The sequence below is a fragment of the Botryllus schlosseri genome, chromosome 6 (assembly GCF_051294905.1).
Source record: "Botryllus schlosseri isolate E-star chromosome 6, Bs_hap1, whole genome shotgun sequence".
Taxonomy (NCBI): Eukaryota; Metazoa; Chordata; class Ascidiacea; order Stolidobranchia; family Styelidae; genus Botryllus; species Botryllus schlosseri.
Window position 1 is genome coordinate 14,792,217 of NC_137241.1, and position 25,830 is coordinate 14,818,046.

At 40.4% G+C, this 25,830-nt stretch overlaps 1 protein-coding gene across 4 annotated transcripts; it reads right to left on the reverse strand.

Annotated features, from left to right (window-relative positions):
* Positions 1–1,442: 1,442 nt before the first annotated feature.
* LOC145441086 (somatostatin receptor type 2-like) lies at positions 1,443–24,769 on the reverse strand. 4 transcript variants are annotated; one of them, XM_080318874.1, is made up of 12 exons: positions 22,337–24,769; positions 18,355–18,562; positions 17,617–17,779; positions 17,345–17,514; positions 15,301–15,465; positions 10,899–10,964; positions 10,645–10,695; positions 10,424–10,541; positions 5,970–6,209; positions 5,792–5,904; positions 3,699–3,851; positions 1,443–2,400 (listed from the first exon to the last, which is right to left on the reverse strand). In XM_080318874.1, the coding sequence occupies exons 2-12, from the start codon at positions 18,552–18,554 to the stop codon at positions 2,361–2,363; spliced, it is 1,479 nt and encodes a 492-aa protein (XP_080175000.1). In that variant the 5' UTR covers positions 18,555–18,562; positions 22,337–24,769; the 3' UTR covers positions 1,443–2,360. The 4 variants fall into 4 exon arrangements, with proteins under 4 accessions (XP_080175000.1, XP_080174999.1, XP_080175001.1 ...); XM_080318873.1 differs by lacking the exon at positions 22,337–24,769 and adding an exon at positions 18,683–19,207; XM_080318875.1 differs by lacking the exons at positions 10,899–10,964; positions 22,337–24,769 and adding an exon at positions 18,683–19,206.
* Positions 24,770–25,830: the final 1,061 nt, after the last annotated feature.

Genomic DNA, 25,830 nt, shown 5'->3' on the forward strand with positions numbered 1-25,830 from the left:
GGTATGTCATGTTACCAGTTGGTTGATAATAATGATGGCATATCTTCCTCATATCAATAATTCTTCTGAACCGCACTTCATATCATCCTCGAGATTTGGTGGTGAAAAAAGACCCGATGGAAGAACACACTCGCAAGGAATGGGAAGAGCTAAAACGAGTCACGGCATAAAGATCAACATTGAAAATGAACTGTGACATTGGGCACTAGGCCGAGGTGGGCGTCAGTTTAAGAGACCCCAACTGCGCGTCGTTCCGCATCCTCCTATGTGTTCATTACATCGCATGGTGCATTATCGCGTTGTGTGTGCCTTGATCGGATGAAAATATAACTCCAGATTATTGATCATTGTCTTTCCATACAATTGTCCTCACGTGGCCTAGTAATGCGACAATGCGCTTTATTGCGGAGTGCTGTTATCCACAAGCTCATTTGCTCTGATTACGTGAAATTCACACTGGTGCGACAAAAGATATCGTCTCTAGTCTGGGAAATATATTTTACTGTATTTTACCTGCTTGGCAATTCATTTTCAGTGCTGAAAGTATTCATATGCGATGTATATCACTATCGTTTTCATGGGACTCTTTCAATGTAGTTTCAGCTTGTCAGTGTCATATTCATTTTTCATATATTAGCAATTTCATCATCCAAACTCGAGCACAGGAATTTATCAAGATGTAAACGGGTGTATAAAGCATCACTTTTCCGTCAGGCATGCCTGGAACACGATATTTGGTCACATCGAAGTGTCGAAATTTTTCACCGTAAATACTATAAATTCAAAAACGGTCGAAATTTCAATTTAAGATTGCACGGTCTTTACTGGTCGGAAGTGACCCAAATTTGGTGTGTAGCGTTTTATTAGGCAACCTGACTATTTTACAATTAAGCGAGTGAAATTTGGAAAAAAAGTTAATTTTGAACAACCCTACTGTACAATTATAAGTAGTGACTTCTACGACATGCCAGAAATATTTCAAATGAAAGTATCTATAGAGAAAATAAAGACTCAAACAGTTTCAAATACTAGATTCAGTCGATCGAATGAAGCTGCTTTCTTAGGTACATGGTGCATACTCATCACTAACGCAGACAATCAATGCCACTAAAATCGGTGCTATTTTAGATATTAAATTAAGATACCGTGATAAAGAGGCCGTATTTCACTATGTTCTCTTGAAAATTTCACCGATAAACGTGCTGGGAATCGGTCCCGAAATTACGTTTTGCTTCAAGTCGAATAAGGTTGTAGTTCTGCCTACTAACGTGTAAAGTAAAAGAGGAAGTAGTTAAAAAACACAATCAAGTGAGTAAGTATATGGCAAGTGTACGCAAAACATGCAAAACCTACGTGAGTACTCCATAAAAATTAGAGGTAGTTCGTTACTGGCCACCTCTGGCTGCCCTCACCTCTCTATTTCATACAAGCCCGCAAAACCGTAGCATAACAGCATTAGGAATGCATTTTATTTCGATGTGTAAGGTTTGGGTGGGTCGCGAAGTATTATTGAACCCTTGATTTTCTCGCTCTAAAAAGTTTGTGAACAACTGCTTGAGGGCTTTACTGTATAGTGCAGTCTGTACACAGAGACGTCTTGCGCGGTAGCGATGCATTGAAAATGGAGAATGTCCTGATAAGTTGGTCAAACAGTGGTTCTTACGCTTTTCCCTGCAGCGCCAGTTTACGGAAGTGTTAATGGTCTGGTTTGTAGTAAAAGCGATGGGGTAGTGGTGGAAAACGGATTGGTTTTTTCAGAATTGTAGTCGACTATTGGCATTTTGAGCTTGAACCCCACGTACCCGACGAACGCTCGACTAATTAACGATGTAATAATTGTATGTCATATATTCTGGATAAACATCAAGGGTGGTGATAAGGTGAAGTTGTATTTTATTGCTTTGGGCCACGAGTACATCTGAAAATGTGGTATTTGTTTTTTTGGATGCGTCAAAATCAAAATCGCTCTTAGAGACTGGAGCGCTGGCGCTTAGGTTAAGAACTACTGATTTAAGATAATCCAAGTTAGCCTGATATACATTAAAGTTAATGCTCTATTGCAATGTTCTGACTGGTAGTCCCTTTAGTTCACCCTTACATTATAACAATGACACGTTATGCTTAATGCTGTGGGAGGGGGAAACTACGTAGTAGTTCGATTATGAACAGTTTCACACTCTCATTGAAGACCACGAAATGCCTGAAGCAATCGAAAGTGAATAAATGATATACGTGACACGTAAAAATCCACAAGGCTGAAGTGCCAATAAAGAAGACAATCATATCAATGAGGCATATTGACGCCGTAGTGCGATTTCGTAGTAATTCGTACAAGCATCGTTGCACATTCGTCGCACCCGCTATCCACTACTTTGATCGCCCGACACCACTTCAGATTTCCTGTACATAAACAGAATGATTATCAGCAAACTGAGCACATGAGAGGAGCGCCTCCTAATGCGTGGTTGCTGATTCACGATAGTCACAGGATATTGAAAACACGATAGTTCATTTAATCGCTAGGTCGCGCTACATGTTTTCCAGGCGATATCGAAACTCTACAAAACAGGTCGTATGGCGACACTATAGCTGAATTTATTCAGAAAAATGTTATTGGTGAAAATCAATAGGCGTGTGAAAGACACTGAATCGACTTGACTGTCGCTGAGTGTGACGAGTACAAATAAAATGGTTAAGGCACCCTATCGTGATACGTTGAAATGTTGAGCCTACGGTAACATTTGCAACAGAGTCTTGTTTAGGCCTATGCAAGAACCTTTTCCTAGTGAGCTGAGCATCTCCATAGATATATAGGCAACATATTTAGTCAACACCACATTAGTATAGGTAGAAAGTAGGTAGGCTAAATCGGGAGTTAAGTCAGAGACATGCCCTTTTTTAGTCGACACGACAAGGATTCTAGTACAAAAATGAGAATCAGCAGTCCTCGTCTACGGATTTCAAAATATAGTAACCCTATACTATACTAACTCTCACTTGGTGCAATTGTCGAAAATCCCCACTTACACATACATTATACATAGCTAGAGGTTGTCTCTGCAGTTTTCACATATAACTTACCCGAAACCAGTTGCTACTTCAAAATTAAACAGTTTCGTACAACACGCTCACCATTGTGATGTACGCCCAAATTACACAATGAAGTCTCTGTTAGTACACCATGCAGAAAAAATGCATTCCAAACTTCTAGATCAATCGAAAATTTGATATTTTATTTCTCTAATTCATCTACAAGCATTCAACTTCTTTCATTGTGTAATTGAGACATAAAATTTTAATCCTATTGGCCTACCGGCAGGGAACTTGCCACGGATCGGCGGTTGCGAGCCACTGAGCTAGACAACCTCTCAGTGTGAGTCACAGCAACCTATTGCATAATTTTGGCCAAAGCGAATATGCGGCAGCCACGAATCACCCCACTCGAACTTATCAAACCTTCCATTGTCGATTCCAATGCATAATATGCATGGCTTTCGCACAGTTATAGCCTATATCTTCGATGTATCATGCGGGATTAATATAGTGCAAAATTCTACTATCCAACAACCGGGTCGGGTTTCACTGTAGCACATATACATTTGGTTGCTCAGTTTTAACTCTGTCAACCGTGTTTGCTAACTAGAAATGCTTCAAGTCACACAATAGATAGAGAATCATCATCCCGACTTCATACGCACCCAATGGAGATTTTCGTTGTTCCAGTCATGCTGCTGCTGTTCGATCCGGATTTGTAAGTCTTCCTTTTTCGATACCGGACCTGCAGTCCCGAAGTCGACGTAATCGCATCCACTTGACTTGTGATTGTGCCCGTAACTGATCTCATGGCATCCCTAAAACAATACTTTATTGGGAACATTGCACTCTGTCAAGTGCTTCTTAGCGGCAGGTCCAATGTGTCGGTTGAGAATATAACTTGAGCTCTTACTATCATGGCCAACAACCGTTAGGAATTAAATCGTAATATATGAATGTAGCTCGTATCTGGATCTATCGCAGTTCTGTTTATGGCCTTAACAATAAATTTGTTTCGTTAAAGTATTCGCTGATAGTACAAAGCTATATTTTACTCGTGTATAGATGCATCCGTGTTTTTGACGCGTCATTTGCTAGCAATTAGTCGATATATCGATGTCTTCTGAACAGGTTATAAGTGCGAAGTTGTAAAATATAGTTCTTCAAACGTTTGGGGTTCATGAGATTGATCTATTTTTCAAACGGGTCCGTGTCTATATAATGTATAGTATATTCATACGTCGATCGAACGCATTGCCGGACATCATAATATTATTATTGGTATTGTAATGTATAGCCTACTGGTGCTCATCACAGGGCGTAGCAGCCACTTGGCGGTTCTGGCTCTGGCCAGGGGAGGCAGGCTGCAAGGGACGGCATAATGAGGCTACACAGTGCGTACAGCACGAAAAGATGGCTAATCACGAGTTAATTTGTTACGACCTACGATTTGGTCAATATTTAGTCTTGTGTATGAATCTTTATCTTACCGTTTGTGTTTCAATTGCGAGCTGTGAGAGGAGTTTCCCAAAGCTTTAAATGAATGAGTCGTATATTTACGTTGTACCATGAATGATGATCGGCTATCACGTTTATCGATTCTTTCAATAGAAAGAGAATTCGCTCAAAACCTTGGTTTTGAATATGCTACCGCTGCTTTTATTCCGGAGAAAGCTCGAAAAGTTCAATTTTGAGGCGGCTGTTGATGATGTATTTGCCTAGGACATTTTTTCTCCATTTTTTGTCTTTTATGTTTGGTCTTAACGCTGATAGAGTGAGGATTCTTTCTCAAGCAATATAGAACTTGTGAGACGCGACACATTGTAATCATGTTTTTACTGAAAAGATTGCTCGAACATGAAACTATTTCAAAATTTGCTGCAGTCTACGTAGGACGGGATTTTCAACGAAAGCTATGGGTGGCAGCATATGCTTCTAAGCCACTGGTGCTCACCACCTCTAAAGGCGTGGTGCGTCACGGTCTAGAATTACCATCCGTTACAAAATACATATTATTAATTAATTATTGAAGTCTAGACTAGACCAGTGGTTTCCAACGTGAGCGACATCGCCCCCCAGTGGGCGATTTCGAGAAATAAGGGGCGACAATACCAACAATACCAATACCAACTTGGAGATTCGAATATAACAGGATTCGATGGACATCTAAGACAATATAAAGCTGGTAGAAAAGGATTGGCCGCAACTACCATCGTATAATTCTGCAATGTAATGTCGTCAAGATATTCAAAACATGCAGATTTTATCAAGATATTTATAGTCTTCGTCCTAAAACACTGAATTGTTAAATTGATGCATCATTAGCAACTGAGTAATGGTATCATGAATAGCTTAGATATCGTTGGCGAAAGCCAGTTGAAAAAAGAATCGCATAATGGATAGTAACGTCCAGTTACTTCCTCAACAAACCGCTCACATCTGATACGCGTCATAGCCTATTGAATGTTTGAGCTAACTAAACGATATTTGGACCGCATGTGTCATCCGCCCAAATACTTGCAATATCAAAAGTTCTGTTCTATGTTATGCGGTTTCGAACTATAACACTCACTACGCCACAGCATGTTATCTATCGATATCCGCATTACTTTCTCATATTGCTCACCGCGTGTAATATCGTTTGACTCGCAATGTTCCTGACATGAGACATTTCTTTATCGCAGGCAAATATGCATAAGCATATCGCGAAATCGATTCGAAAGTGATAACGATCACAACGACGAATTAAACCCGTTACCTCAGTCGCTTTGAAAATTTCTTCCCGACGATGTTATAAAGGCACGGGTTTATGATGGAATTTACCACGACCAAAAGGGAAAACACCGACGTGATCGTGCTGCAAAACTCCTCCTAAAAGCAAGGATCCGACTTAATATGGCAATGGTGCGAACGATATTGGCTCTGTTAAATCTCACCGACTGCTGAATCCCAGATAGCTTCGCCATGTTAAGCGAATGAAACGGCAACCAGCACACTGCGAATATTGTGACGTACGCGACGCAGAGCTTGGTGGCCCTTCTGTAAGTTTTGTCGGCCTTGCTAAGTTTTCTCGATTCTCGCTTTGGACGTTCTCCGGACTTCATTGACATTCTTGTTTTCCGCGAAGAGCTCGCGACCATCATTTTCAGGATGAAGGAGTAGCACGTTAACATGACCTATCATGGAATTTGTTTGTTGATAACTTGTGGCTAGTTACGAAGTTAGTCATTTTCGCGGTGAACTGAGTATATGAGAAATATGAGCATGAGTCGCCGAAATGATGGCGGTTATAGTTCCAAGCTATACTTTCACACCGAGTTTACCAGATTTACGGCATACGGACCATCGTACCTGGACTACTTTGTAAAATCACCTACGTATGGAAGCTCTTACTTCACACTTCAGCGATTCAAGTATAGTTGATATCTGTCCTCACGAAAATCAAATACACCTTGTGATGCAAAGATATGGACTATCTTATTTTGACGCAAAACCGTGCGATACGGCTGATCTCATCTGTACCTTTACGTACCAATTTATCGCCTTACTACCGTAAGCATCGAATTTTGCGAGTTGATGAACTGTATCGCTTCGAAGTATCAAAAGTTGTTCACAAATATTTTTCCAATAGTCTCCCTCCTGTGTTTGATGACTTTTTCATACCTGCTAAACATGTCCATTCCCATTACACGAGATCTTCGTCTAAAGGAAACGTCTACTTACCCCAACCCAATAGCAACCTAACTAAGAGATCTATCGACTACTCGGGACCTATCATCTGGAATGCATTACCATCACATATCCGTGAATTGCCTTATAATAGATTCAAAAAAGCCCTACTTGATCACCTCTTGTCGTTACACTAACACTGTTGCCCTATCTCGCCCAGACATTGCTTCATTGATCATTTGCTACCATTGTTTAATTTTTTTTATATTTTCCTTTCCTAACTAAACATTTTTTCACAGCCAGACTGTTCTGAGTCAAGTGTACCTGTTTGATGCTGGTGTGATCAGACTAGATGACCTTCACGGTCTTATCGATCATTCCTATCTAATACCGAATACTGTGCACGCATATTTTCTGTACCACCATCACTGCTGTTTGTTATGTATTTTGGTTCGATGAAAATAAAGACTCTCTCTCTCTCTCTCTGGAGTAATGGTAGAGACTATAGTTGACAACTCCATGGTGAAGACATGCGACTTATCTGCCTAAAAACTATTTTTATTTTCTAATATTTCCAAAGTAGCCTACATAAAATAAGGTTATCATACGTCCTCTTTTTGGGGAATTCCTTTTTAAGGAAATAAAAATTGTCCTCTGATGACGCCTAGATGGTCTCTTTTTTGGCATTTCGTCCCCCTTTACAGCCAAAGTACCTGGACTACTTTGTAAAATCACCTACGTATGGAAGCTCTTACTTCACACTTCAGCGATTCAAGTATAGTTGATATCTGTCCTCACGAAAATCAAATACACCTTGTGATGCAAAGATATGGACTATCTTATTTTGACTGGAGTAATGGTAGAGACTATAGTTGACAACTCCATGGTGAAGACATGCGACTTATCTGCCTAAAAACTAATTTTATTTTCTAATATTTCCAAAGTAGCCTACATAAAATAAGGTTATCATACGTCCTCTTTTTGGGGAATTCCTTTTTAAGGAAATAAAAAATGTCCTCTGATGACGCCTAGATGGTCTCTTTTTTGGCATTTCGTCCCCCTTCAGCCCTTTACAGATCTAGGATACTGGACAGAGTCAAGTAAAAATCGGCATGGCGTGAAATAGGTGATGCGGACGTTCGAGCGAGTCAAATGAAAGTGTTGACCTTTTTTCTCTTTTAGTCACCACAACAAGATATTCGGTAAATATTACAAAATCTTATGTCTTCAATTTCCGTCAACTAACTTTTAGATTTGGTAGAAGTGTCCTCCTTTCCCGATTCCAAAATATGGTAATCCTGACATAAAACAGGGTTACCCTATTTTGGGATCCGCTACGAGCACACTTTTTACAAATTACAAAAATCAGATAACCAGACCTGCTGCGGATTATCGATTTTTTACAAGCAACCATGTAGTGTTGACTAAAATAAGTCATTTTTCGAGTCCTACTCCCAATAGACCCACCCGACCATTCGTATTCCACATTTTGCGTCATTTATGGCGTTTGGTAGTTGAACCTGTCCCTTGGCCTGGCTGTCAAAGCTATAATGGAGGATGAATTCTCAAAAAGAAGGACATTTAGGTGTCCTCGGAGGATATTTACGATTTCCTGATAACGGAGGACAAATCCTCCTAAAAGAGGACATACGGTTACCCTAATATAACAACACTCATATCCTACAATACCGCCGTCCCGAGCAGAAGACCAGGAAGTCTATTCTCTTAGTGCCGGGGTGATTATTACGGAATTTACAGGCAGAATTACATAATTTACCAGTAGATCGCAAGAGCCTTTCGGCAGATCACAATGTGGTTCTCATAGGTTACAATTGGTACCACGGGCGATATCACCAGCGTGTACTCAAAGGTGGTGTGGACACTCGAAAAATCTCGTGACCCTCACACCCAGATGACTTTGATCAATTTGTTGTTGTCGATTCGTCTGCAGCAGTAATTAAGGGCAAAGTTGGTATTGGTCTTTGTTGATTTTGACTGTGTTCCATATCGAGATGGGCGACAGGATTTAGTATGGTATATTTTGATGTTCTCATCCAACACAGTACCAAGTCTCAACACTGTGACTCAATGATTAGAGTAATAATTCCGCTATCGAAGTCGAGTATAAGTGTGGGAGAATTTCTGGGATGCTCCTCGCCGAGTGATCCGCGTCAGCGGTGTCGTATGGAAAGCCTAGAATTGGGCCGTGCCATTTACGGAATCAAGAATAAAAAATATCGGCCTGGTGTAAAATGATCGATGTAGTCGAAGTACCATGAATATCAAAAACAAACAAACCCAGCTAATCATTGAGTAGCAATCCTGAAACTTACCGCAAAGTTAGATAACACAATCAAGATATGCCGTACCAAATTTCGTCATCCATCTTGGTATGGAACACATTCAAAATTCACATACCAATATCAACTTTTGCGAAACATCTGCTGGTGGTAGGTAGAATGCCAGATCAGCGTGCTTTCTGACATCTCGACATGATAACGACATTGCTACCGAAATCATTAAATCACAGCCTTGAAAGTCGGTATGGTGTTGGATGCCTTCATCAAATATTACGAAATTTTGTTATCCATCACGGTAAAAATACATTATCCAAAATCTACATATTCCAATTCCAGCTTTTGTGAAAAATCTGGCATGCGGTGGGCTGGATGCCAGATCAGCGCGTACCCTGATATACTTGATTTGCTAACGAAATTACTATACTAACTTCCTTATCACCAAGTTGCAGCCTTTAGAATTTGTTCCGTGTAAGATGCATTCATCTGGCATTCAGTCTATAGCATGACAGATTTTTTGCGAATGACAGTATTGGTATGTGGGGACTCTGATTGTGTTGTATACTGCGATGGATAGCAAAAATTTCATACTATACATATATTCATGATGGCATTTAACACTGTACCAAGTTATAGGGCTGTGACTCAATAATTACAGTGGTAACTACATTATCGAAGTGGAGTATGCTAGGGTGTGGGCCGATATGGCATTAAGCCTACCGCATAAAGAACTTTTCGCAATAGTCGATATTTGTATATATGTTGATTTTGAAAGTATTCCACACCGAGATGGCCGACGAAATTCAGTATGGTATATCTTGGTTGTGTTATCTAACATCGCAGTAAGTTTCGTGATGATTACGATTAGCTTGGTAATCCCGTTTTCGAACTCGGCAATATATCTGTGAGCGCTGATCTACCAGATTCTCGACTTCGATAACGGAATTATCACTCTTGGTACAGTGTTAGATGACAGCATCAGACAGACCTTGCGTTTAATTACTGCAACAGGCGGGTTGACTATAACATAGTTAGCAAAGTCATCTATAGGCGTGACGGTCACGTGATTTTTCGAGTGTTCACACCACCTTTGTGTACAGGTACACGCTGATATCAAAACCAACATATTGTCTTCTGCGTGAAGTATAAGTATAACTGAATTTGACATAAATAAAGCCATAATTAGGGCAGAGCAGAAGTGATGAGCTTCTTCATAGTCCTTAGGTTGAAGATTGCGAAAAAATTCACAGCCTTGGTCTAAGTCAGATTGATCGCACATATCGCACTATTTTCTACATTCAGGAAATAGATCGAGGACTGCCAAATGCTGAAGAGCCTGCTTTGCGCGACAACGTAGCATAATTCTTTTATCATTATCAATGTCGACCGCAGTAGTGTAGGTTGAAAATATATAGTACACTTACGATGAAAGGTATGACAAACAAAACGAAGAAGTTGACTTTCACGAAAGCATGCCACGCCGTGCTACTGCTCTCATGTGAACATATCGATGCACCACCAGTGGTATTTTGGCTTGGGCCTCTGTGAAATGAAAAATAGACTAGGAATACATACGCGGACACGCATTTACAGTGCGGGTTTCCCGACATCACGACATCGATTACCATTTGCCAGGCTGACTTACATTCCCATTGCGCTGCCACCTTCATACCCAGAATAATAAAATGCATCCGACCTGTTAACACAAGAATGCGCTAGTCTGTGTGTTTGTGTCAATTAAACTGCGACTCGCAGTGTTGAAACGGCGGTTTTGCTATACTTAGCCGTTACACAGACTGGAGATACTATATTTCACGTATGCGATCCCGGAGGACGATTCAATCGGACGACTTCAACGCTTTGCTGCGTACGATTCATCGTCTTCCATCTTGTACTAACCCATTATAGTCTTCGTAAATATCAAAATCACCTCCCGTTATATTCTGTTCGTGTAGTGATATTGATCTGTTCAAGACGAACAGCTTGTGTTTTAATGGGCGATAGGAATCGGAAAATAAGCTGAATCATGGGGCACAAAAATTTGCCGAATAAAATCGGAACCGTTAGATTTTGAATTTGAGTCAAATGTTCACGTCAATTGTCAAAGCATACATTATGTAACTTGCGAGGTATTCCGATAAACCCCTCAGCAGTCGCATTGAGAAGTGACCACATCATCATTACTAATCATTAGGGTGATTTTTTACCTAAAAACGGAATAATTTGACCTACAAAATCAAAATGTTGACATTTTTTGACCTAAACAAACTTAACTTTGACCCAATTTTGACCTCATGTATGTAAATTAGGTGTTTTCGCACATAATATTAGAATTGTACTTATCTTAATTTCTGGTTGGAACTGTCTGTCATTACGAAGTAGTTTGGCATAAAAAGACTTTTTTGACTAAAAATCTGACAAATTTTTACCGGAAAAATCATTTATTTGAAGAATTCCAGTAGATACATCACGCATTATGGTGGAAATAATTGAAAAAAAGTGTAGTACAACAAAAGATAGCTTCCTACATTCTCGGGTAGAAAGTGTACTAAGTAGCTTACCAGGAATGGAGAAGTACGTTATTGGCTAGCAACACTGAAGTTGTGAGTATACTACTGGTGACACACCGTGTTGTTTCATTCTGACAATGTTGTCTACAACATCATAATTTGTCAGCATACGCTTCTTGATATAAGAACCAAAGCCAACGCAATCTTGATGCATGTTAGGATATTGCGGTACGTTTAGCACAACACCATATGTCAAAATATTTTCATTTGACCGTTTATGATTCACAATAAGCAGACAATGTCCGTCTACAACGGCAAGCCTATAAAGATGTGAAATGTCAAATGATTAGTTCACAGACAGTGCAAACATCTACGATGCAAACCAAATGCAGGTTGCAAAACCAATTTGACGTTGTAAACAATTTTGACAATTCTTTGACCTAACGCTGCAATTTTGACAAAATTTTGACTTATTTTGAAATGTCAAAAAATCGACTTATAAGGTGGATGTGATTTCCATCTACGTTTTCGCTATGGTTAATTTTAGTAGCCGCCATATCACAGACAACACAGCTTCGACGTGTCGTTAGCCGCCTTGATTGATGTAAAGATATCACTCCAGGCATACAGTAATTGACTCATTTGTTCGTATCGTTTGTGTGTAACTTAACCATGCTTTGAACGACTTGAAAAGCTTTGAAGTCAAAAGTCACATTGATTCAAAATGACTTGCGGCCACGATGGTGAATGCATAAATGGAAATACACAGCTTTACCGATCACAAAGTGATGACGAAAGATTGAATCCAATATACACGTACGTCTGGTTCGTGGACATATGAGCAAAGAGCAAGTGACACAATGAAAAACTTGGTCACGCGACAATTGGGCATAGGTTGAAATTAGGGTTAGAGTAGGGTTCGATTTAGGATTACGCTAAGGTTAGGGTTGGGGTTGGGGTTACAGTAAGGGCTGTTGCGTGGGTTAGCGTTGAGGTACTCTTATTCAAGTGCTTTTCAACCTTTTGGATGGTACGCACTTTTGCGGATGTTAAATATTGTAGTGCGGATGAAAATCCAGCTGGGTGCGGATAAAATCGTAAATAATTGTTACTTTTTCCGACGTTGAATAATTCAAAAAAATCGAAAGGTAATTCGAGCGCAGGGTCTCCCTAATTTTTGTCGTTGCGACGCAACTGTGAAAATTTGTTTTGTCACTAATCCTAACTTCAACAATAACTTTGTCTCGCACCAGCCGTGGTGAACTAATATTTGCGCACTCTAATTATTCCGTAATCAAAAGTCTGGTTGGAAAGCGAGTGTAGTGGGAGGCATACAGTGGATCAGCACTCCTGAGCCCGCGACACGCGGGAAAAACTATGTCAAATTGACTCTCTGCGTTCTTGCTCTGAACATCGATTAGCACGATGCACGGATATAGTAAAGACCTACAGACTCACATGTGCAAGTTACTGTAACTCAAATTTCCCCCTATAAGGGTTCTTAAAGTATGGGTCGCAAAGGGTATAATTTTCGGTCGCCACGGCATCAAAGCGATCTAAAAATATGCATGTAATATTTGTTAAATTTCTTTTAAAAAATTTATTCGGGCTTCTCGCGATTGCATGTGGTTAGTTTTTACATATCCACGGTCTCTGTCTTGAGTACTATACCCAATACCCAAGACACACAGAAATACGGATTTATCATGACATTTATATTACACAAATTGGTTTGTATTAATGATAAGATTTGTCTGACTGGTTTCTCTGGTAAACAGCGTCTAAAAGATCAGCGGAGACAAAGCTTTGGCCGAAAATGACCGTCATTGGTAACCAATACTTTCGATAATTACATGCTCCGTTGTCGAAATGGTCGACAATCGGTACCGAATAGTGCCGTCCTTGCAATCTCAGTGGAAGGTAGTACTAATGCGACGTGCTGAGAAATATAATTCACCTCGATTCGAAATCGTGTATAGGGTCTCGTGACCGTAACTGACGCACCCCAAACCCCCCAATTGGGGGGGGCGAGCTCGAAGGGGGCCCAAAATTATTTCACCGATTAGCATAAATTATAGAGTATTTTTCAGAAATTTATGCAACTTTTTCAAATATTTTTTGCGCTGCACGCGATTTAAAGTTGCCAAGTTTCCTAATTATTTATTTGGTAACCTACTCTTCCCCAAGACAAAATACGCAAGATTTATCGAAATGGACATGTCGGCGAGACATTTAAGGTTTTAGGACATGTAACATGAGACTCCAAGAAGTGTGCCAGAACGATCGGCAGCGAGAAAACTTGGGCCAAAAAAGACTGCATGCCCTCTTACGTTGACCGAAAACTTTGTTATATATGCAAAATACATATAGGTTTAATTGTCCATAGGCGCCTAAATGACTGGCGCCGAATGTTCCTGTCTTGGCAATCTGAGCCTCAGAAGACAAATACCATTCCGCGGGGAAAAATTATATGCCAGTGAAGAAATACCAATTTGAAATCGTGTGCGTCTTTTAGTTTAGTACATTTGGGCGATTCTGTATTTTTTGATGTAAAAGACAGGAGATCACGAAATGACATCATGTAACAAAGTCATCCAACGGGTCCGCCCGCCCGAATATGTTTAATTATTATTTACGGGCCCTACAGTTTCCAAGCCACCTCATTCAGCTCTACCGGTAAATCTGATAACGTGAACAGAGAAATTGAGAGCAATATATATGCGATTCCCAATATTATTGACCGATTTTATCATGAATTGTCGAAAATTTTCGCGCTTCACGCTGACTCACTAAACTGTGGCACTTATTTCGTAACAAAATCGAACAACGTGATGGGGGGGGGGCGTTTTATCACCCTATGGGAGCCAAAGACCCAAGTTTTATTGGGGGCCTGGCCAAGTGCTGTTTCGTTCCTGCGAACGGGTATACGCCCGAAGATGTTGAATTATTATTGAAGGGTCCTACCATTTCAAACACACCTCACTCAGCCCGACCGGTAAATCTGATTACGTGGGCAGAGGGAGAATAAATTCAATGACCAATTCAATCATGAATTTTCGCGACTAGACGAGAAAAACTGACCCACTAAACGGACGCTCAACACAGATGATGAATAGCGGTAAAACAGCGTGTACCCGGTATCGTGGCTTTCTTTGCTCTTTTGATTTACTCGCGAGGCAGAAAATAAGATAATAATAAATGGAACACATTAGTTGGGGCAGCATACCATTAGGTATCATAAGCTACCTCCGCGACCTTTGTGTCATACTTTTAAAAACCATTTCTGCCAGCAAGCATTTTACACTTGAGGAAATACGGTGTATTTCGGAGAGAAGTGATGGGTTGATCATATAAAGACCAGGCCGTCCAAACACCGCACGTTCTTGTATAAAACCTAGCAACTTATTTGACCCCGAAACGTGTTTTAGTGAGCTGTTGTTGAAATCAGACCGAGAGAAAATAATTGATGAGACACTTGATGGACTAAACCAGTAGCCTATTTACTTGTTGCGCATCTGAACAAATATCGTAAAGTATTTTCCTTTTTTTGTATAACAGTTTTTGGTTGGTTTGTGCGGATGAATTTTTTTACAAAAAGAGTGTGGACAATGCTCAAAAAGGTTGAAAAGCACTCCCCTATGCTATATTACGGTTTCTCATTATTGGCAATTTCGCTTCTGGGATCACTCTTTCTCCACTTCGTTGTTCGTATTTCTCACGATAAGCAAGTCTTCGGTGGGATTTATAACATGTGCCTATAATCTATATACATCACAATCAGATATATTTACATGTTGGTAGAAGAAGGTTGTAGTCCATTGAGATGATTAGAAAGTAAACCATCATCGTCGCAAATGCCACGATTTTCTAGTATGAATATACACGTCTCCATTGCGTTTCCCAATCCCATTGCTTCGCATTCCGCTTCACGAGATTCATACCTTACGAATTCATACCTAAGACAACAGGGGATATCCATGTACACAGCATGGTTCGACCGCAACAATCGGTAAAGTATAGCAAATACAAAATCAACAAGCAGTTGCCGTCATAAGTCCGGTGCAATGTACAGACTGATAGAAATGGAACAAGCCCGACTCCTATACGCAACGCATATGATGTATACGATGAATATGATGTAATGTGCCACTGTGTTGCACATTCATATTGTACTTTTGATTCTCACATTGGACTTCTGATTTAACGCGACATGAATAGCGACACCCTACTGCATTGTATAGATTTACATTTCTGTGAAAATCGAACCAGAGTCATGCAGCGTTGATTCATCATGAGCTGATATCGTTGCGCAATATGGAATGCGGGAGGTATGACACGACCGAGAAAATGATTACCGAGAATGTGCAATTATACGTAACGGAAGATTCTATTACAGAGAATGAACATAACCGAGAAGGTTGGAGGTTAAGGTCCTTAGCACATCGTTCATATCATAAAATAGAGTCAGAGAAAAACAGTGACAAACGACACATGGAAATGTCGGTTGGTGTTTCATGTTCTTATAAATGTAAAACAAGATACTACACATTTCTAAGAATACAATTTTTGTGCGAGGATTTTAATTACAAATTACTAGATATCCTTTTTCTAAGACAACAAATTAGAAACATGATACCAGCTCAGTCATTTGCACATGGCCTTTCCTTCAAAAACGTTGGACACCCCCGGGCTAAGCTATAAATCTTCGTTTTCACCGGATCAAAAGAATATAATGGATTCGCACCATTCCTACCCGAAGCTTATTGTTCCATTATTATAGTCGGAGAAGTGTCAATAGCGGAAATCGTTTTCAGTGTATTAGTACAGATATAGTCGAGCATTCAAAATGAGCATGAATATTTTTAAATTGATATATCTAGGCAGCTATGGCCTCACCTACAACATGAGGTGTAGTAAAACACTTTATAGATAACATGATTACAAAAAACGCGATTTCATTTTTTTAAAATTCGTATAACTGCCGCGTGTCATAAAATTATAAATATTTTTGAAAAGGCATATAGCATGAACCTTCGCACGACGTGCACTAGATATTGTCGATGTAGGCCTATACCAGTGATTCTCAAACTTTTTTTAGACACGCCCCCTTTATACGATAGTGAAAGATTTCGCGTCCCCCCCCCCTTATCGTCATATCAGAAAATGCTACCAGAATGCTGGCAATCCAAATGGATAGTTTTATGGCAGGGGAGGCTATGACTGTTGATGAAAGAACTTTTCAATCTTTAAAAAATCAGGACTAAACACAGAGCAATAACTATGAATTGGTGGTAAATCGCGCGACGCGCGAAAAACATTTTCAGTTCACTACAGCTTCGCGGCCCCCTCAGATGTTTTCACGTCCCCCAGTTTGAGAACCACTGGCCTATACCATATCGATTGATTGGAACCCTCGACATCGTCGTTGGTTCAGTAGTTGTAACACGCAGGTTATATATATAAATTGAAGCGAATGGATGCACTACAATGGCGATGATCACATATCGTAAAAACAAGGCATGATCAGGAAGCACCTGCATGGTAAATATTGTGAGAAGCTGGTATTCGCTCAATCCTACAAATTATGTTACCGACATTCAAAGTGTGCTATGTAAATGTGAGCTACCGGCGGCTAGGTTGTAGCGATAGTAGATCTCAGTTGTGATGAAATAATAAATGTATTTAATTTGAAGAAATCGCCTTCTAATTAAATCCCTGGCGTTTACCCTAGCGTTTGCTCACAATGGAAATCATGGCTGAAATACAAAAACATATTAAACATATTTTTAAAATTAATTGTTGTTTTTAATACAACCCTAGATACATCACACTCACCGGCATTTGCAGTTCTTCACGTCGGAGTACATGAAGATGGGAGTGCATAATAATAGCGATACTACCCACACGATGATCGTGGCAATGTAAGCTGAAGAAATTTTTCGCAGTTTTTGAGTTATCGCGGATGAGTTGTGGCAAACAACGAGATACCGGTCTATGCTCATAACCTGAAAGAACGTGTGAATATTTCCGAATAACATGTGCTATTGAGTTAGTTATTACCATAATCACGCAATGATGCTATCAACGCTGTGAAGCAATGGACATACCGTCAAGAAGAATATCGATGTGTTGTAATTGATGAAAATGATTGACTCGTTGAATTTGCACAGCGTTGCTCCCCAAGACCATTTTTCATCATATTTCTCCTTGATTTTTATTGGCACCGAACACAGAAACATCAAGTCCGCTATAGATAGTTGCAGCACATACCTGTTTGTAGTAAGCACAGAATCATTCAAGCCCGGATATAGCATATTCAAACGACTATCGTGGATAGTTTGTATAAGCTTGCTGGATCTTATTCGTATCATCAAATTGGCCAAATCACATTCACAAGTATAAGACTGCAGAATCACGGAACATGGCGACTTCGGCCTCGTCTCTGCATTCACTGCTGATAATTACAATTGATTCTGTGGGCAACATAACCACGGCCAAGTCACCGCTAGAATTAATGTTGCTTTTAAAACCAAAATCACTTTAGTCTTAGTCTTAGACTTGTGAATGTGATTTGGCAAATTTGATGATTTGATGAAAATGTTTAAAAAAAAGTGTTTTAAACAACCATTTGTTTTAAATCCAACCCTAGTTGTAACACCGACATGTCTGCGCGATTGCATGGCTGGATAATATGTGGACATGATCTGTGCATATATAAGTAATAGACTATAATTTAGATTGAATGGGCAATGAAGAGAGATGGCCTGGTATATCGAGGAGTGATTACAATCCACACATATCGCGTACATACAGTACATGGCTTGAGGTGAAACAAGCATACTCACCAATTTGTGACCGTTTTCTTGAATTCCTTCAAGACCAAGATGACAAATATTATGACTATGTTCCCAGCGATACCAAGTGTGCAGAATATTATCTGCAACACCGAGAGAGCGTCGATAGTTTTCTCGTTTTGGGCAGGCAACTCCAATCCTGACCCGAGAGTCGTAGATGAGTCAACGTACACACTGCTACCAAATTCCATAGTTAAATCTGTATGCAAAGGTTGCAATTTTATCGGTGGTTACTCGTACAATAGCATATTCTGCAGGCTGCGACGTATGAGTGCGGATTTGGTGACATAATATTGTAATAACAAATGGTGGTACATACCACACAATGTACTTGTACGTCTGTTCGTCATGTTGATACAGGATTTTCCGGTAATTTGGTATTTAATATCACCATGAATCAAGCATCCCCGATGTGTCCCCACTGTTATACATGACTCAAATCCTTTCGCTTTTATAGCCTACAGCATATCACGCAGGAATATAAAGGAGTCACGATCGACTTTGATGTTTTTCCATAACATTCACCACTACTTCCTCGTTCTTAAACCCGACGCACACTGGCTTTGCGACGCGACTGTAACAACGTTGGGCTCTCGATAATGGCATTGACCTGCTGATACACGCTTGCACACCAAGTAGTGAAACTCGTAACGTAGGCTATATACATGTAATTTGATTTTCCTGCTCATTCGAGTGGACGTACTTTATTCGAATCAAACGGCATGTTTGGAATGTTTGGAATAAACTTCGAATCAGTGATTCGTTTTGCCCATCCCTAGCGGTGGCACCGGGCTCAGGGACGGATATTTGAAAGGGCATTGCTCGCCAGGTGCTGGATGTTAGGATGCAGTGGCGTGTGGGCAAGTGCCTCACCTGCCGTCTGGATGAGAAAAAGACAATCGTGGTATCTTCAATGATTATAACACCAATAATTATGTGTATTTTCCATCGATGTTCATGAATGACTAATTTTGAACCATTTTAACATGCAAAATCACGAAATGTACTTATTATTGTTACAATATACAGCGCGAAAGGAGAGGTGAGACTCAGACTAGCCAAGCTTCACCTATGGATAGCGCAAATCATCATATACCGCTCAGAATTTGTAACAACTGGTATTAATTGAATGTTAATGTCGCACTGATTCCGAAAATCTAAAGATTAATAACGTCAGAACAAGAATTTCCTCAAAATCGCCAAGGGGTGTGAAATTAGACATTGTTACGTACAATGACAGTGCAGTGAAACAAAGACCAGGTGAGGCACTGAAGGATTTTCCTCACCTACTCCAAGCTAACAGTCCGACAATCCCAGCGCGGTTATACTATAGAAAACTAACCTAATCCATGTATAATGTCTAGCTACACAGTGCGCTAACGAATTCGCAAGCCGACGGTGTAGTATCGTGTAGTAGCGACGGCCGACAATGCAATGCGGAGCAAATACATTTCCATACTGATATATCTGTTATGTATTTTCCATCCATACCTATAACTTGAATTGGGGATATGTATATTACCTTCTTAGCATGCGTGTGAAGAGTGCTAATGTGGTAGGAAACAAGTCGCTAACTGAATCAGCTACCATTTTTGGTAGGCCTCTATATATTGTAAATCTAACTCTAAAGCGGGGATTTTCAACTTCCCATGTATAACGGGTAGTATTTTAACAGCAAAAGATACTGCGGGCCGCAGACCAGTATTACCCTGCATTTGTGGACTACTATTATCAGTCGTATACGGACGTTTGATACATTTTTATGCATTCAAAAGCATTAATGAGCAGCGTTACCAAGTTTGCAGTTGCTGTTTTTTTTTGTGAGAATATGTCATCCTGTAGTGGCGCAATTAAATCCCTTCCTGGAGCGTGCATTGCATTTATTGCCAAATGCCAAATTTGCAGCTTAAACACTTAAGCCAGAAAACGGAACTCTCTGATTCAGTGCGTAAGCGAGCAAGAATAAAATTAACTGTTTTCATTGCAGAGGCTATTATAACCTTGAGCTCTCAAGCTCTCAAGCAAAATAAAGTGATATGAGACGAAGTCTGGCGCTTCGGGATCATTTCTAACCAAAACAATCAACCATTGCTCCTTTCCGACCATGACTGGAGTCCATGATCCAATAGTTAAAGAATTCAGCGTTGTCAAGTTGATGTTTTTCGCTGGTCCCCTCCACACGTTTGGCCTGGCAGCATTTCCTGCTGACAATACCGATCAGCACTGAATCGTAGTTTCAGTCGCGTGAAGGCTTGACACATTGGTCAGTAGTCCAAACCAGTTTCGCGTGATTATAACAAACTTGAATTTGCTGTCAGTTGATGGCAGAAATCCAACCCGAGAATATAGGGAAAATGCAATATGCTTTTGAATATACCTATTATGAAAACTATGATGTAGAACAGCGGTTCTTAAAATTTTTTCATCCTGCCTCCCTATTCAAAAATTGCCTAGGTCGGACGTCCTTCCTTATTTTAAGGACTATAGTAAAAACCAATGAGTGCGAGATCGAAATTCGGTCGGTCTCTTCGGGTTGACTCTTTACCATTGAAAATAATTCGCTTTCAAATCGCGTCTGAGGATCACTAATTAACGCTATAATAATTGTATGAGCTATATTAGGGATCGAATCAAAATCGTTGTTACAGCCATCGGGTATGGAGTATGGACTCATACCATCTGGTTCGAGCACATCCCACATTCACCTCTGCGATTGACAATATGGGGAAGTTAATTGTATTGTATACAGCTACTGCTCCGAGGTCGCGGACTATTTAAAACCTTTGATCCGACAGCAATATCACGGATATTTGGCCGAACTATAAATGTGACTCATTGCAACTGGAACTTCTAATTCATGGTAGTAACTAGACTCCATAAAACCTCCTTTACTTACAATCAAACATCACTTGCGTACGAAACTAGTAGGTCTGTACTCGCAGTCTAACATGTTCGCCTATTTTTAAACCAGCGAGGTAATGGCTCCAATGAAAAAAAGAACATAGTTCCGCGTTCGTCAGAAACATTAGGGAATGCTCTTGCCTTGGAAATCAACCAAACGAAAATTAATAGCCTACGATATTCAGTTCATGCTCTTCTACGACAATGGCGATGTGATTACAATATCATGTACCAATAGCTGATGTAACCAACGTCCTTCATTTTGTACACTAGACATGGGGAGAGAGTGAAACTTCTTTTGATTTCTCTCAGTCAAATCAACAATGGGTTGCAATTCGTATTTCGACCATCAGTAGGGCAAGTTTTTGTAGCACTAAAATCGCGAGAAAGAAGTTGCCCCTAATTTCAACAAAAGTCGCAGTGAAAAGCTGCATTTATAATTATTCAAAATTATTCTGTTATGATATATTCGAAAGGTTCTGTTGTACAATCCAACATATAAAGATTTGCCGGATATCTGCTTGTTTCATTTCTTTCTCCGCTATTTAATCGATCATGCATAGGCCTACAATTTTATGTTCTTTAGGTTTGAAATCTAAATGACAGCATGTCACTGCAAGAAAATAACGCAATGCGGAAATAGTTTTCCGCAAAAAGCCAAACAGCAAAGCGATAACCCATAAAACAAGTCGATTATGACGGTCAAAATCCACTAGGTCTGCAAACCTCACCCAACGCATTGCAGCAAAACTCAGTGTTGGCGACTTGAACAAATTCAATAGCCTGGAATAGGTGACCCAGTGAAAATGTAAATTTCGGCGGTCTCGCCTAAGCGTCCGTGAGATGAGAAGGGACCTCAAACTTAAACGACAGTGAATAAAGCAAGCGATCTATTTATATATAGCTCGGGCACTGCCGCGGTTGGCTGGGGACATTAAGAACGGCTACCAGAGATATAACTTGTGGAGTGCCACAGGGCTCAGTTCTTGTACCGACTTTTTTCCTCATTTATATCAATGATATTGTTAATGCATCTTTATTCCGCACAACCCTATTTGCTGATGATACTCACCTCTTTATAACCTCCAGCACTGTCGATGATTTGCATTCATCTTTAAATAGGGAACTCCCAAAAGTGTCGAGATGGCTGCCAGCAAACAAACTAAGCTTGAATGCAGACAAGACCGAGATGCTCCTTTTAAATAATGCCAATCATAATTTCACTGTGAACATCAATCATAAACAAATCTCCATATGTGACTCAGCAAAATATCTCGGCGTCACCATTGATTCCAAATTGTCTTGGAAGCAGCATATTGAATGCACAATATCAAAACTAGCTCGGTGTGTGGGAATAATGACCCGTCTGCAATCTTTGGTTTCCAGATCAGTACTACGAACCATCTACTTCTCTCTTTTCCACTCTCATCTGCAATATGGGGCCGTATGCACCAACATGTTTTGAACCCAAACTGGAGCTCAAACAGGGGTTCGGGAGATATTTCCAAAGCACCATCACCGAAACGTCAATGATCTAGCGTTCACTCGCGCCGAATTTGATCGAAAAGTAAACAACCGAGGGAGGTTGTTTAAAATGTAGTTCAGTGCTTTGGCTTGGTTGTCGCTGATCGTGGTCTCCTGTTGCTCGCGGCTGGTTGACTGTAAATTGGTTCCTGTTGAAGACGTAGGTGCACTATTTTCTATCTTTCCGTATATTAGCAGACTTTCTGAGCTGTAGGGATAGATTTTATCTGTTTCCAAACCCAGAACTAGAGTTTCACCTATGGGAGGCCGAATGGCTAGTTGATCCTTGATCGGTATACCGGTATTAGCGAGTGTAGTGGTGAACCAGGAAATCCATATGACTGCCTCAAGGTACCGGTAATGAAGATGCGATATTTTTGACTTGCGCCTTGTAGGTTTGAATGAAAGACCTTCGGGTCAAAAATGAATAAAAAATTAGGACCCAGTCTGACGTCTGTATACAGTGTACAGTTTTTGAAGGACCCTGTGGGGTGCAATTGATGAGGCGTTTTCCCTATAAAGTTTGATATATTTCACCATCATTGAAGCTATGCCAGTACAGTCGATATTACAGTAGATTGTCATCATAGCCCAAATGACCGGGTTGGAATTCCGGTACGTTTAGCGTAATATATTTGATGTGTCAAGACGGTTTTCAGCGTCACACCTGTGTGCATAGGCGTCGAGTTACGGGGTGGCGGGGTGGCGCAGCCACCCCATGACACAATTATGGGGTGGCGGCCACCCCATGCAAATTGCTTAAACGCCGGCCGTCTAATCTGTCAATTAGCGAGTCCGTGATATCGCGTAAATGCCAACCATTTACCATTAGCCGATGCGCGCGTGAATAATTAAATACTCAGCTTCTTCGGCGACGACGAGCTAGTGCTTAAAACGCCCAATAAAGTGTAATCCGTGATTTTTAGTCAGTAATAATCATACAATCGAAGCGACCTCGTTGACGGCGTCGATTTCGACAGGCTTGCGCCGAGAAACACCATCTCCTCTCTTGACCAGACGAACGAGTTCACGTTCTACTTCTCTCAATTAAGTTGTATTTGCGCGCAAATTCGTTTACAAAATAATTCTTGAGTTAGTTTCTTGATAGTATTTTTAATTGGAGCGCGATCGCGAAATAGGAAAGTGGGTTTGTGCGTATGCCTCCGAAGAGAAAGTAATTCCTGGGCAAAGTGCGTATATTCATTAGTAGGGATGGTGTGAACCTCTGAAAGGTTCAGATTCGTGTGAACGCGAACCTTTTTGAAAGGTTCTGTGTGAACACGAACGTGAACCTCATGACGTCACGTTACGTCATATTGCTAATTCCAACCCTATCTTTCAATGAAGTGATAGCTTCTGTACATGCTACCTAGCGACGACTCGGGCCACATCATGCCACAATGCCGAAGTAGGCCTACATGTTGGCGTTTTAAACGTCGCTAGATGTATCAACTGAGGCAATCGAAGGATATGATACTCCTATAAATCAATATCTTCTGTCGCTTTGCGTACAATTTCGACGAGGACTTATCAGGGAATATAAGCTTACGACTTAAGGGTCTAGGCCAGACCGGACAATGTATTCGGCGTCTGAGTATCGCTACATTGATATTGAGCAGCGTGTAAACGGGTTTCTATACTTGCTGCCGATACTACCCCATTAACAAGTTATACAGCAGTAGCCAACACCTCAATCGCAAGGATTTGATTTTAATGATGCAGTAACGATATGAAGTCAAGATTGACCCCGTATGCCTGCTAGATTATTTTGCATCAAAAACGATATCAATCTCATTGATTGCTTGAATAAGCATCATTCGCTGACTACGCATTTTGGTAGGGATGTTGTGTGATTGCGGGTCAAACTCACAGCAGAGAGTCACTAAATATTCACAAACGGAAAGCTGGATATTTCGAGCAAATTTTTGTAACAAAGCAAGTAAGACTTTTGAGATTGTCAAGGTGCATGCTCGTTTAGTGTCGATTTGTAATGCTGCCAGAGCCATGCGTAGAGTGGCCCACGGTTGAAATAAGATGTTAAAATGAAGTGAAAATTTTAATATATGAAAAAGGTTCACAGTGCAGAACCTACCAAGGTTCTGTTGTGAATGCGAACCTCTAAATTTCCGAGGTTCACACACAGAACGCGAACGTGAACCTCACGTTCACACCATCCCTATTCATTATTCTAACAAGGCTTTGCTAACTTTTATCTGGAAATGCAGTAATGCAGCTCAAGCCTCGTTATAATGAACAAACAATTGTCGCGATGTCAAACTCGGACCTCATTGTACTGTACGCAAGCTGAGGAATGACTGATTAGATGCGCGCATTCTCGTTTGCTATCATCTGTATGCTACTAATTCTTGTCTGCTTTATACGTTCGTATTCCCTCGATGTCACTTGTCAGTGTTTGATTCGTTATTAATACTGCGCATTGTGCAGTACATGGCGTTGAATTACGTTGTCAAATATTGATGCAACAAGATATTCTCTGTGGCGCAAATTCTGAATTTATTCGATTAGTTTGAGCGGGAACCGTCTATTTCCAATAAACTTCATTGCTGCACGGACTCTATATCGGGCGCAACCATATCGCGGATCGAATTTCAAACCATCGGGATTTGTATTCCCATTAATATGGTTGCGACATGCGCCCATATTGCTCTTGCTGCAATAACACCTTGATAATTAAGTCACACCATTAACTGATATTAACCAGCGCGTTGTCGGCATTGAAACAGTACGTGCGTAGCCAGTATGGTTTATCATTTCAAACTAAAAATCCCGTCCTTTTGAAATGTCAATTCACAATTCGTATTATCGATGCTGCGTACTGCAAATTAGCGAGAATCATTTGTATGCGAAATGGGTCGTCGACATCTCATGTGCACTATCGTCGGTGATTTGATTTAGCCATTTTAGCGCGTCCGTATGCAGGCCTGCTACCGTCCGCAGAAACACTTTCGCCAAACAGTAACAATCTTTGAGCGTAATATTGTTTGTGTTTATGTATCTTTTTGATTAAAACTTATGCCCGCG

Excerpts from the sequence above, each read along its gene's own strand:
- LOC145441086 (XM_080318873.1), bottom strand. The coding sequence starts at position 18,713 with ATGACGAACAGACGTACAAGTACATTGTGTG. Across the intron at positions 10,965-15,300 it reads CAACCTTCTTCTACCAACAT|ATCAATATCACTACACGAAC; the intron begins GTAAATATATCT and ends CGTCTTGAACAG. Across the intron at positions 2,401-3,698 it reads ACAACGAAAATCTCCATTGG|GAAATCTGAAGTGGTGTCGG; the intron begins GTGCGTATGAAG and ends GTTTATGTACAG.